Source organism: Lagopus muta, chromosome 10 (assembly GCF_023343835.1).
Source record: "Lagopus muta isolate bLagMut1 chromosome 10, bLagMut1 primary, whole genome shotgun sequence".
NCBI lineage: Eukaryota > Metazoa > Chordata > Aves > Galliformes > Phasianidae > Lagopus > Lagopus muta.
In genome coordinates, this window is record NC_064442.1 from 11,079,761 (window position 1) to 11,093,156 (window position 13,396).

General features: G+C 34.2%; 1 protein-coding gene across 4 annotated transcripts in view; it reads left to right on the forward strand.

Moving 5' to 3' along the window:
- Positions 1–13,396, forward strand: part of DMXL2 (Dmx like 2) — a 51,442-nt gene that overhangs the window by 7,981 nt on the left and 30,065 nt on the right. For all 4 annotated transcript variants that reach the window (XM_048956649.1, XM_048956651.1, XM_048956650.1 and 1 more), the window contains exons 3-14: positions 712–783; positions 1,418–1,496; positions 2,128–2,281; positions 2,975–3,041; positions 4,844–5,022; positions 5,772–5,955; positions 6,928–7,102; positions 7,975–8,211; positions 9,395–9,672; positions 9,851–10,547; positions 11,739–11,860; positions 12,887–12,976. In XM_048956649.1, the coding sequence (XP_048812606.1) occupies positions 712–783; positions 1,418–1,496; positions 2,128–2,281; positions 2,975–3,041; positions 4,844–5,022; positions 5,772–5,955; positions 6,928–7,102; positions 7,975–8,211; positions 9,395–9,672; positions 9,851–10,547; positions 11,739–11,860; positions 12,887–12,976 (2,334 nt within the window). The remainder of the gene's footprint in view (positions 1–711; positions 784–1,417; positions 1,497–2,127; positions 2,282–2,974; positions 3,042–4,843; positions 5,023–5,771; positions 5,956–6,927; positions 7,103–7,974; positions 8,212–9,394; positions 9,673–9,850; positions 10,548–11,738; positions 11,861–12,886; positions 12,977–13,396) is intronic.

The following is a 13,396-nucleotide window of genomic DNA, read 5'->3' on the forward strand; positions in this document are numbered from 1 at the left end:
ATGGGAGGAACTTTAAACAGTTGTTTTAAAAATCTTTTATACAAGAAAAGAGTTAAATGACTGTCAAAAGTACTTACAAGCATTTGAGTATTGGGAATATTACTAGATAAATTCATGATAAAGGCCATCTTGTACATGGAGGGTTTCTGTAAAACAAGTAGATGAAGGAAATTGAGTAGTACAAGAACTTCAGTTTTTCCATTACTATTTATCTTGCCTGACAATGTAATTTAACTATTCAAAATGGAATCCAATTTCTTCCCCTTTTCTAGTAATTATTATTTAGTGGTACAAAATGGAACATGGGGTCACACTGAGACCCAGACACTAATAATTAATTCATTAGTTAGTTGTAAAGTAGGGAAAACAAGCAGAAATAGTAAGATATCAGCTTTCCCTTACGCATTAACAGTAGTTGCCTTAGAAGTATGTATTAGATCTGATTGACAGTGTTCATCCCACTGAATGAAATATCTTCCATACTTACAGTTAAAATCTTAAAGATGGGCTAGTTCAAAGGTATGCATTTCTGATCTTCCTATAGAAAGTATTTGTATAATACTCTGAATAACATTTGTTTTCATTTTACTTGCTGAATATCTGTACATTGCAGTAGTACTGTGGAAATTCTTTAGATTCTTTCAAAGATTTTGGAGCAGTTAGGCTTCTCTCCTAACCTTATATCTTGAATCTTTGGGGTTTTTTTTCCAGATTGCAGCATCATATGGAAATGCTGTTTGCATTTTTGAACCACTTGGTGTAAATTCTCATAAAAGAAACAGTGTAAGTATATATTTTATGATTGTAATTCATTTTAGGTTCTGAAGGAAAAGTATGTCTGTTGGTTATTAAATTGGCACCCAAAAGACTACTGGATACACATTTCACAGCATCCATAGTAATGGATAATAATAATAAAAGATAAAATAATAATGGATGAGAAGGATCTTCCACTGTACAGAGCTGGGGATTGCAATGTTCTCAAGTTCACACCAAGATTTGATGCAAGAGTGACATAGCAGTCAGCTCATATTTCTTTAAATTGACATGCCAGGTCTGTAATACAGAAATGGGCCTTGGACTTGTGTATCCACGCTAGTTTAAAAAGCACAGTCATGGCCAAACATCGTGTTGATTGTGTTCACAAGTGGGTTTTGTGATCTGTTGCATTTGTGCTGCCATTCCTTATGTTGTTACAAATGTGTGATGCAACCAGCTTATAGCAATCTACAGATTCATTTGTATCTGATGCGACTCTGATGTGTTTAATTTTTATTAAACAATTGAAATTATTCAAGCTAGACTACAGAGTCTGCCACTGGGTCCTGACTTCGTTTGTAACAACTTAGTGAGAAATAAATACAAACGCCATTGCCGCTGATGTTAAAATTAATTTTTACTCTTCTTTAAACTGCAGCAGCTGAAGTGTCAGTGGCTTAAAACGGGGCAGTTTTTTCTCAGTTCTATGACTTACAACTTAGCCTGGGATCCTCAAGGTAATGTGAAATTTGTGATGCATTTGTTTAATGTTTATAGTTAGAAAACTTGAACATAAATTATTTTTATTGAAATGAAGTGGGAGCATGAATACAGACATTTTAGATGATCCATTCTTGGCAGCATAGCATCGGACAAAATGCATTTGTGAAGATGCTATGCCAAGTATTTTGAGTGCTTTATGTAAGATTTTAGTTTGGGAATCACGGTGTTAAGTTGATAACTGCCTTAAATTACTACTAATAATCATTTAAATATATTGCTGACTTATAATAAAACTCTACCAAGAGAGAGATATTGATAAGATATCTAACAGTGTGCATTATCTGAGACATTAATGGCTGTTCAGCATCTTCTGAGGTCATTATTAAAAAGTATCTGTCATTCAAAGTGATCTTAAAAACATCAAAACCCTAAAAGTTTTTCTTGAAAGGCGTTATAAATTCAAAATGTTTTGATAAAAACAGATGTATAATATGATTGAATACTCTTTCATATTTAAAATGGACTTTACAAAGTTGAATGTTCAACCTGTTTTTAATTATTTTCATCAAAATATGATGACAGACATTAAACATCATTATGCATGTATCAGTTTGGTTTCACATCTTCAACATTACTCACATTCAGGTAACAGGCTGCTGACAGCAACTGACTATTTGCAACTGTGGGCTCCACCATCTAGTGACATTCTAGAAGAAGATGAAGATGATCCTGATAATCAGATGAAAGATGATAAAGTTCTCCCAGTTCTGAATGACTGGAAATGTGTCTGGCAGTGCAAGTGAGTGAGACAGTTCTCATTTCAAGACAGATTGTGATGCCAACTCATATATCAACCCTATCTTCTCTCCAAAAGTGTATTTTAAAATACTCTTTTAAATAAGCTTAAACTATCATAAAATTCAAACAATGGAAGTTACTCCAAAAAAACCTCATTTTTTTCAGGTGACCTTCAGTCACCCAGTAACGTATCAAAGGCTTAACTATAGCCCTGGCAATATGTATAAATTGTCCCTGTCTTCTCATCCTTTGAAAGTAGTGCTGAGATATTGGATGTGACACAGGAGCAGCAGCAAGCAGACATACAATGCTGATCAAGATGAGAGCTGTTTGATGCCTTCCTATCATTTGTCTTGGCCTCTGGGAGTAGAAAAGCAAGTGGAACAAACTTCACTTCCATGATCTCATTAGATCTAGCCTAGGCTTACCATATTTAAAACTACTGATTTTTTAATGTGCTGTTTTTCTCTAAAGAAAACTACATGAAAATACTAAATACTATGTTTTTCTTGAAGCAAACACTTCTTACGCTTCTGCCATATCTAAAGTATGCTTAAAACAACAACTATAAAATACAAATATAGTTTAATTAAATAATGAAATTAACATTGAATTAACTAAATATACTTGGAGTAATACTGTACAATGAATAGACTTTACTTACATTTTAAAACTTTACTCTTGTGTTCTTTAGGACTGCAGTATCAGTACATTTGATGGCCTGGTCTCCTGATGGTGAATACTTTGCAACAGCTGGGAAGGTAAGGATAACAAAAACAACAAGATAAGCTCTTCAGTTGTGTTCCTTTTTATGACAGAAGAAAATAAGTAATATAGAATGGTCCTACAGCCATGTATTCTACTGTAGTCTGAGCTAAGTAAGCATCTTCTGTATAATGCTCTATTTTCACGTAATTCCATGAATTTCAACAACAAGAAATTTGATTTAGCTGTTTACTGTTACTGAATACTTCAGAATTGTCCTGAAATTACAGTGACAGTAATACAGACTCAGTTATATTTTAGATAAAGTATACTTAGATGAACTTTCAGATATGCGTAAACAATTTTTTCATCCTCTATTTGAAATAATTAAGATAAATTTTAGATCGTGAAAAACATATGCATTTAAGCAAGTGTAATGTGCATATCAGTGTACAAACAGAAAGATTTTCTGTTTGCAGTGAAGTCTGGGTTTGCTATCAGTTCTTAACTTCTAATTCCATTTGTCATATTTTTTGTCAAATTGCTATTCAAACTAAGTTTTCAACTAATAACTCTCTTTAATGTTACCCTCTCATTTGAGTTCTGAGAGTCTGGATAGTTGGGCATTTATTGCTTGTGCTAATGTTGGTCAAACGATATAGGAATTTTAGAAACCTTTATCTTCTTAGACTTATTAAAGAGGACAAGGAATCACAAGCTGTCATCACTTTATGACTAAAAATCTAATAATGACACCTCAAAAATATTACATTTAAAGTCACTGTAGTTAGAAAAATACCAAAACTTTTGCTTTGTTCCATGCTTCTGTTTTCCATGAATTTAGTTTCATACAGTTAAGAATTTGGCTAAGCGTGTGAGGCAGATGGTTCCAGTAGTTATTTCCTGTTTGTAGGACAGATCCATCTTAGTTCCTTCACAATTTCATCATAATTTTTAACAGTGCTGTCTCTCAACCTTTCTTCTTGCAGAGTCTGGTCAGATACTGCCTTTTACATGTTTGACAGGAAATAAATAAGAGCTCCCAGAGATTTGTAATTTATTTGTTTACTGTGCATCTACACTCCTTTTCCAGTGCTGAAATCCAAGGATGTATTGCACAAATATATACAGTGTATTGTGGTCATCCTACTAATGTTGCCTTAGTTCACATCAGTGCAGTCACGCTCCAGTCCCACTTGACAGCATTTGGAGTATTGCTGTGTCAGCAATTCACCTCTGTTTCACTTAACCAGATCAGTAGTACCCAGCCATTCAAATAGGAAAGGTAGCACATGTTCTGCTGGTGGAGGGAAGGGTTGCACTATGCAGCCATTCGTCATTCATGGGCCTATTGGCAGCAGATACAGTGCTTCCCACAAAAATCAGGCTTCCTGTGCATGGGAACCCCCAGGGACTTAAAGCACAAATTTTCCTAAGGGAGAAATTGACTGGTAATAAGTTTAATATTGAGCTAGGAGTGGCAGCCTGTTTCTGGCTTTCATTTTTGCAGAGGAATGGATGTGGGATTGAAGCACACATATATAATATGCAGAAAATGCAAAGAGAACCAAGAGGAATGTAGGGGGACAAATGGACTGCAAGAGAAATTACTTCTGGGAGTGGTGTGTTCCTAGCAGAATATTTATTCAGTCCTGCAACTCATTTCAGGATTACTATCAGTGAAATTTCTGGTCCCAGGAATGGGCTGTCTGCAAAACTGCAAATAGTTCCGGGGCATAGATTGAGTATTCATGAAAGGTACTGAACAGCAGTCTTGTATACCATTTTAGTATTTTCTTTTTCTGACTTTTTTCACTTGTAGCTAGCTAATCCCATGTTATTTTGCTGCTTTACCTAGGATGATTGCCTCTTAAAGGTTTGGTATCCTATAACTGGTTGGAAGTCATCTCTTCTGCCCCAAGAGAATGAAGAGAAGAAGAAATGCTCAGGGGTTGTCAACTTCTCATTTGCCTATTTAGCTCATCCTCGAGCAGTGACAGGATTTTCATGGCGTAATATTAGCAAGTACATGCCCAGGTTTGAAAGATTTAATTTTTAAGACAAGCAACAAAACAGCAAGCAAATATTTGACCAAACTGTTACGGCTTTTTGTATTGTTTTGTTTTTTTAACACACTGCTTAAAGTTTGGCCATGAGAACATGGCTCAATTTCACTGCTTGTGCTTTGAAGAAATTGAACATATCCAGCATATACGAAGACATCCGTTCCTTATTACAATTATAGTCATGTTAATAGGAGAGATTCATTCTAAAATGTGGTCTGAGCTTCTCAAGTTCTGCCAGACATTGTGACATTGGAAATAAAACTTTTTCTTTAAACAGTTAGCACTGAGTAAGACTTTTTCTGAACCTTGTTGTATATGCTGCTGTTTAATTCATTGTTTGATTCACTTGTCAGGATTTAGTAAAAATGTATGCATTCTTCACATTATCCAGCAAAAAAATAACTTCAACAGTTCCATAACTGCAGTTTTATAATAACTGTTGCATTTATCAAATAATAACCACCCCATGTTCACATGCACTTTTGCTAATAATTTATGAGTTTATCTGTCAGCATGTTGAAAATCCCTACTGTTATAAAACCTTTAGTTTTATAACATACAAACCTTTGTAATATATAAACCTTTAGTTTAGAGGGAGAGGTAGGAATTTGGAGGAAGTAGCAATGACTGCTAAATATTTGTGTATTCTTCTGATTTTTGTTGTGTCTTTAATCACAATTTATCTATGTTGAGTAATATTTTTGATATGCTTCTCTTTAGGGGTTTAGTCTGCAATGTGTTACTCACATCATGTCTCGATGGCATCTGTCGACTGTGGGCAGAGACACTGTTACCAGAAGATACTCTTCTGGGTGAGCAGATATGTGAAACTAGCACTTCCAGCATTAGCAGCACCATTTCTCAATCTGGAAAGCACAAAGACAGAATACAGCATGCACTAGAGGTACAATACTTGTCAATTTTGTATTTCAGAATTGTTAAAACTTGTAAACATTTATTAGAAAATTTAAACTATGCAGAACTCTAAGACTGTGCATTATTTAATTCTTGCAAGTGTAGCAGAATAGTCTGCATTATTTATAGATGTTTATTATTAATCACTGAAGAAATAAGGTTCTGTTCTGCACCTAAACTACATCTTCTTAAATTTCAGTCTGCTTTTTCCATAGCTAACTAAACGTGTTGAGGAGAGAGCATGACTAATATGGAATAGTAAGAAGGTTTCATTTTGACTGCGTCTGAAAGTGTGTAGATAAAAATAAACAGTAGAAGCAGTAAATACAGTTTACTTTAGGCATCTGAGTAGATAATTGCATTTCCAGAATTATAAAAATGTGAGGCTCTAAGTTTCAGTAGCAGTCACATGCAGTATATTATGTTTACAGGAAAAGAAAACCTGTCAGTGTGAAAACAAAACCAAACAAAAACACCACTCATTTGTAGAATAGAACAATCAGGTGAAGTTCTTACTTCTTACATATCATGACTGACAATACCCAGAGAGGGTGGAACCAGCTATGTTCCAGGCTATTGAATAAGCTGCAGTCTCCATGTACTCTCACTAATTTTTAGTTGCATAAAAGTAATTCATTATAAAATTGCTTTATAACTGTTTCTGCTTTTAGACTGCAATAATCTTTTTCATGATTGTTACACAAAATAGTTGGATTTTTTTTTGTCTTTGAAGCAGATAATGTAAGGACCTTTCTGGAGACTGCTAAAAGAACTCCGTCTTCAGTCAGAACTGATACACATGAGCTTGATTAATCTCCTTTGAAATGAACTTCAAGTAATCTTTTTGAAATTAGTCTTCACTTCTTAGGGAGAAGGAAATTTTAAAACTTTACGTTTTACATAAATATTTCTATCTTAATTTTTTTATTGTTTCTTAAATTGTTTTTTCTAACTGTACCAGACAATTCACCACTTGAAAAATATGAGAAAAGGACAAAGGAGGTCTTCCGTTCTTGTTACCCACACAGATGTGTTGCCAGATCAGCAGGGTACTCATGAAGTTCAGCGTCACATTTCACATCACGCAAATGCACTCGGTCACTTCCACATAGCAGCAAGCATCAACCCTAATACAGGTAAAATGCAACCATTTATCAAATTGTTAATAGAAGATTTGAACAAAATGGAAAAAATGAACAGAGGGGTGTGAGGTCCATGTTCTTTGCTGTGCATCTTTGAATACAAGGTATTCATAGAGAGAATATTATTTCATAACTTTTTTTTTTTTTTTTGCATAGAATTATGTAAACAAATTGGTCTGAATATTTTAATTACTTATTAATTTCTTCCTAAAAAAAATCAGACGGACAGAATGGTTGTGGTTGAAAGAGACCTCTGGAGATAATCTTGTCCAATGCCTCTGCTTAAGCAGGGTCATCTACAGCCAGTTGCCCAAAACTTTCAGCATTCTTAAAATCCAAATTAAATTTATTTTTGCATATCAGAAGTAAAAGAAATTTCACAATCTAAATTTCAAGCCTGCTTCATGCTTGATTGTTGGATTTAGGGAGGCAACAGTATATGAATGAAGTATTTTACCTACAGAATATACAGAATGAAGAAAAGTTGTACAATATTTTTTTTAAGGATAAAACCACTTTGTTTTCTGTAGAAGAAAAAGATTAAAGATACTACTTTACCTAAAGTCCGTAGGTGAAGTGACAGCACTGCAACTTACGAAACAATTGAGCAATTAGAGCTAGTAAATACCATTTCCTATTCTCATCACAATTTGTTAGTTCATTAATGTTAAACTGTATTTTTATTGTTTTTAATTCATATGTAGGAACTTGACCTGAATCTTACTTTTCCTAAACTTAGAGGCAAAATTATGTTCTACCAAGAATGAATTAAATGTTCAATCAAGAAATCTGTTTATAATATAAGTATATATACATTTATATAGATTTAAGATACAGCTTTTTGATTTATTTACAACAATCCACAGATATTCCATCTGTTTTGGCTGGAACAGCTTTTAATACAGATGAAGGCAATGGAGGTTTCGTCGTTCACTGGTTGAATAATAAGGAATTTAATTTTACATCATCTATTGAAGTATTTATGCAGCATCTAAGAAAACTTTCTGAACAACAACTAGAAGAAGATTTTGATAATGCTGAGGTTGAAGAGCAAGAAGAAATGGAAGAAAAAGAGAGAGGTTTGCGCATGAAATTGGATCACGGTTAGTAGCCTTGAGATCTATAGCACAAGAATAATTTTGAAACACATTTATTTAGTGCAGTAATTGATGCAAATATTTAGCACGAGAATCAGAAGTTATATTTTGTTATTACCCTAAAATAAATAGATAGAGCTACAATTTTGCCTCCTCAAATAATCAGGTGGCATGAAAAACTTAATGATATATCCCCTATTGGAAGACAGTAATGATTTATTCAGTGAAAAAAAAAGGTTGCTTTGTTTTTCATATCTGTTTTGGAAATGCTTTATAGTTAGGAAATAAAGACTAAGACTTGCTCTTGATTTACCATACAGTCTGATTGTCAGTAATGAATAATGATTTGATGGCAAGCTTTAAGGAGGGTTGGACATTGTTCCACTTGAATGAAACTGCACTCTATCCAGTGTAAGCTTTGCATCTTACACCTTACAGCATCCAGTGATCCCAGTTGTAGCTGTTCACAAAGGAACAGAGGGACATATTGTGAAATTAATTTTTGAAAACATGTCCTGCTGGAAAGACTTCACATTGCTGAGAGAATGTCACTTTTCCAGGAAATGTATTCCCTCAATTTTATTAAAGATTACAAACCCTATTTCATTTAAAATTCCAAAAATTTATTTTCCCTTGTTTCCTCACAGTTAAGGATAACGAATTACCTGACTAATAATGTACTAATAAAAACTTTTCTGCCTAAACAAGTAAGAGTTAATACTGAGGGTATTAACTAATGGGTATACTGAGGGTATAAACTAATAATGAAATATTGTCATTTATAATTCTTGGGTTCTTAAAATCTAGGTTAGTGCAATTTATTTTGTCATAATTCTGTCTGCACATGCTACTTCATCAATGATCATATACCACATAGTTCATGATAACATTTTAAACAGAAATAAATATACTAAACCAGCATTAATACTAAATATCTGTTTTTATGTAATTGAACAGAATAATCGTAGTCAGGATAAGATTCTAAGTATCTCAATTTTGATGACTGTGTTCATTATTACTAATTAGGAGCAATAAATGGAGAGTTCTACAGACAGATATTTGTACCCTCAGTTTGCATGAATATTCTTATGAGGTAGTGCTGTCAACAGATTTTAAAATGTTTTCTTGTTTGGAATAGAAACAATGGTAGGAAAATATTTGAAATGGATAAAACACATTTCTGTTGCAGACTTGTCTATAGATAGAGAATCAGAGACAGGGACTGGTACAGGCTCTTCAGAACATGAAGATGGAGAACGAGAGGGAAGCCCCAAAACATCTCTAGGAGGAAGCCTGCGGATGCCTCTTCCAACAGTTTTGTTAGATCGGAAAATTGAGTTGCTGCTGACTGAATGGAACAGAAATCCAGATATGCTTTTTACCATTCATCCTGTCGATGGTACCTTTCTGCTATGGCACGTGAAGTATTTAGATGAATACACGCCAGGCATCTTTCGCCAAGTTCAGGTGTTGTATATTTGAAATTGGTTTATTACTTATTATCCTAATGAAGTCATTGTGTTCCTGCTATTTAAATCTGGTCATCAGAATGAACTTACTTATAAGCATTTCCTGTGACATCTAACATGTATTTGGACTTGCACTGTGTTGTTATATTCTAATTTTATTTTTTTTTCCCTTCCAGGTTTCATTTTCTTCTAGGATTCCTGTTGCATTTCCATCAGGAGATGCTAGTTCCCTTAGCAAAAATATTATGATGTATGCTTGCCCTGTCTTATTAAAAGATACCAGTAATGCTGTACATCCGAAGACAATGGACTTTTCAGATAAAACTCTAGAGAATAGAGGACCAGGCTTTACCCACAGCAGTACAAACGTGAATATAATTTCTCCCATAGTAATGATGATTTCCAAGCATATAGATGGCTCTCTAAATCAGTGGGCAGTTACTTTTGCTGATAAATCAGCTTTCACTACTGTGCTAACTGTATCACATAAATTTAGGTACTGTGGGCACCGTTTTCATCTTAATGATCTAGCTTGCCATTCTGTTTTACCATTACTGTTAACATCTTCTCATCATAATGCTCTATTAACTCCGGAATCAGACAGTTCTCACGGCTCTGACAGAATAAGCAGAGTAATGGATCCTAGTAAACATCTGAAAGGTTCTTCTCGGCAACAGCTTAAAAATGCAGCAACTCGTACATTTCATGACCCCAATGCAATCTACAGCGAGCTGATTCTGTGGCGCGTAGACCCAATAGGACCTTTGTCATACACTGGAGGAGTGTCTGAGTTGGCCCGAATTAACTCTCTTCATACTTCTGCTTTCTCCAATGTAGCCTGGCTTCCCACACTCATTCCCAGCTATTGCCTTGGTAAGTACTCTTAGCATGATGCCATGTAAAATTAACACCAGTAGCCTTAGAATTTATTTTTAAAAATAAGTTACTGTTATATTTGGAATTTTGTACTTCTCAGCAGTTTCCTTGTATTGTGCCATGGGCATTCTTACTCCATTTGAGGCTAAGCTACTTCCAAATAGCGTAGTTTGTGCGGGCTAAGAGTTTGTAGTTACTATGGATCAGCTGATAGGCAGCAATTTCTTTGTTAGACTTAATAATAACTCTCATAACAGGACAAGGTGATCCCACTGCTCAGTATATTAGGCAACCTTAAATCAACTACACTTACTTTACAAAACTGCAAATGCTATTTTTTCAGAGGTCAGGATGTACAACATCAGATGCAATGCCCTGGGGGAAGTTTTTGTATAAAATTTTGATGCTCTCTGTTACATTTAAGAAAATTGTTGCTAGAAATGTTAATCTACTCTGTCACTTAGATGTTTATTTTTAATTATAAAAATGCTGTTGTAATAGTGGTTGTCTTTGTGGACAGTACTATAAAATGTAAATTGTGAATGTAACATTATTCAAGTTTAAACTAATAACACTAGGATACTTTATTACAGTAAGGCCAGACTGACCTTGGCAATTCTTAAATGGGTGTCAAAGGCACTGAACAACCTCAAAAATACTAAGTATGCTTAATAAATGCATAACTTTTCTTTGATTTAAAAAAAAAAAAAAAAAAAAAACAACTTTAATCACATAGTACAGTTTTTTGCTGTCTCGGTCTGCAAAGCTGCTATTCTGAACAGTTTACCTTAGACTACTTTAAATCATCTCCAATAACCTAGGGAAGGTAGAGTTCCAAGCACCTCCTCAGAGGTTCTCTTTGACAGCGAAGAAAACATAATCATTTTAAGGAATGGCAGTATTCTGTTAGGCAAACTATGAATTATGTTTATATACAAAAGTGAATCTCACTTAAATATTTCAACTTTTATGAGAAATCTTGGTTAAATAAATGAGCAGAAACTTACCCTGAAGACTTAATATTGGTGTTTTAATCCACATAATTTCTTGGGTTTGTTTCCCTTCAATATTTTATAACAGTTATTGTTAAAAACATTCAGATATTGCGAAGCAGAATATAAATGACTACCTGAGACTATTTGATGCCCTTTTTTTTCTTTAACTCTACAATTTCTTTTTTTCTACTAGGTACATATTGCAACTCTGCCAGCGCTTGTTTTGTTGCATCTGATGGCAAAAACCTGAGGCTCTACCAAGCTGTTGTAGATGCAAGAAAGCTTCTGGATGAGCTATCTGACCCAGAATCATCTGTAAGTTTTATGTAGTGATGGCTTGAAATGTTAAAAACAGAAGTAGTTAAGGTAACATTTTTTTCCCCTCCAGAGGTTTGTCTTCATCTATTTGTGTGCATCAAGTTTCGTGTTGTTGCACAAATAAGGCCTTAATTTTTAGTTTGTGTAATTACATATGTTTTGTAAATGTCTATAAACATTAGCAGACAGCAATTTTATGCATTACTACTAAAAATGGTTAACAGGGAAATTTTAGCAAGAGAGGGAAAGAAAAATGGGATTTCTTTCTTTGTCTTCTCAGAAGAGGGGAGTCAGGAGCAGCTAGGCAGGTAAAGAGGGAAGAGCAAGACTTACATGCACACACTTAATGTTGATATAGGAGGGAATCAGGGCAAGTTATTGTTAATAATTAATAACGCGTATTTTTTGTTCTTTTATCTTTCTTTCCTATGACTTCAAGCAAAGTAAAAACTGCCCTTCTCATTGTTACTGAATAAACAAGCACATTTTTCCTGTTTCCATTTTTCTGTTATTTTATAAGCTGTCCTGTAAAAATATCAGCTGTCAGTATTCTGATCAGTCTGACCAACCTGTTGGAGGAGTAATGAATGTGAATGCTCCAGCAATGACCTAGAGTGCATTCAGTTTATATATAGCCTGAATTGATTTTTTTTTCTTTTAAATTTCAGTGTTGTGACAAAACCTGAAGCTTCAAACAAAAGTGAAATGGTATATTTGAGTTCTCTGTGGTACAGATACTGAGTTATGTTATTATGAAAGGATAAATCTTAAAATAAACAACATTTTCTTTCCATATAAATTGGTATGTTATCCCCGTGAACAGTTTCAGACTCAAAGTGCAAATGTTCTGATAAGCACATTATTCATAACTGCCAAAATGGAAACAGGAAGAAGCCTAAGAAGCCTATTAACTATTCATGGCAACAACAACAAAAAAACAACGATCATTTTATTGTAAATGGTTGCAATTTCCTTTGTCTGAAGGGAAAATCTACTAACTCATCTCATTTTGCTTTGTTTCAGAAACTGATCGGGGAAGTGTTTAACATTGTGAGCCAACAATCTACTGCTCGACCTGGATGCATTATTGAACTTGATGCAATAACTAACAAAGTAAATAATTCATTAATTCCGTAGGATATCACATGAAGGTGTTTGATAGCTTTGTACGCTAATTAACCTAACATATTGAAAAGACACAAAAGAAATGACATTTCTCTATGGTGATAATGGCAGTGATGAATTTCCATGAATGTTGAGACACCTTTCAGGACCTTTCAGAACACTTTCAGGAGACAACTTTTAGCTGCTTGGATCTCAAAGTCCATTGCCATAGAGTGTAACAATATTTTCTAGGCATGAATCTTGTTTAAAATAAACTTGACCGAAGACTGGTTTATCCCCATCATGATTTAAAGGAAAAAAATAACAGTCACTGTCAGAAACTCAGCATAACCTAGGGACAAATAATAACATCGAAAGATAAAAAATAGAGCTTAAGTCTTTTAAAATGTAGGAATCATATAGGACATA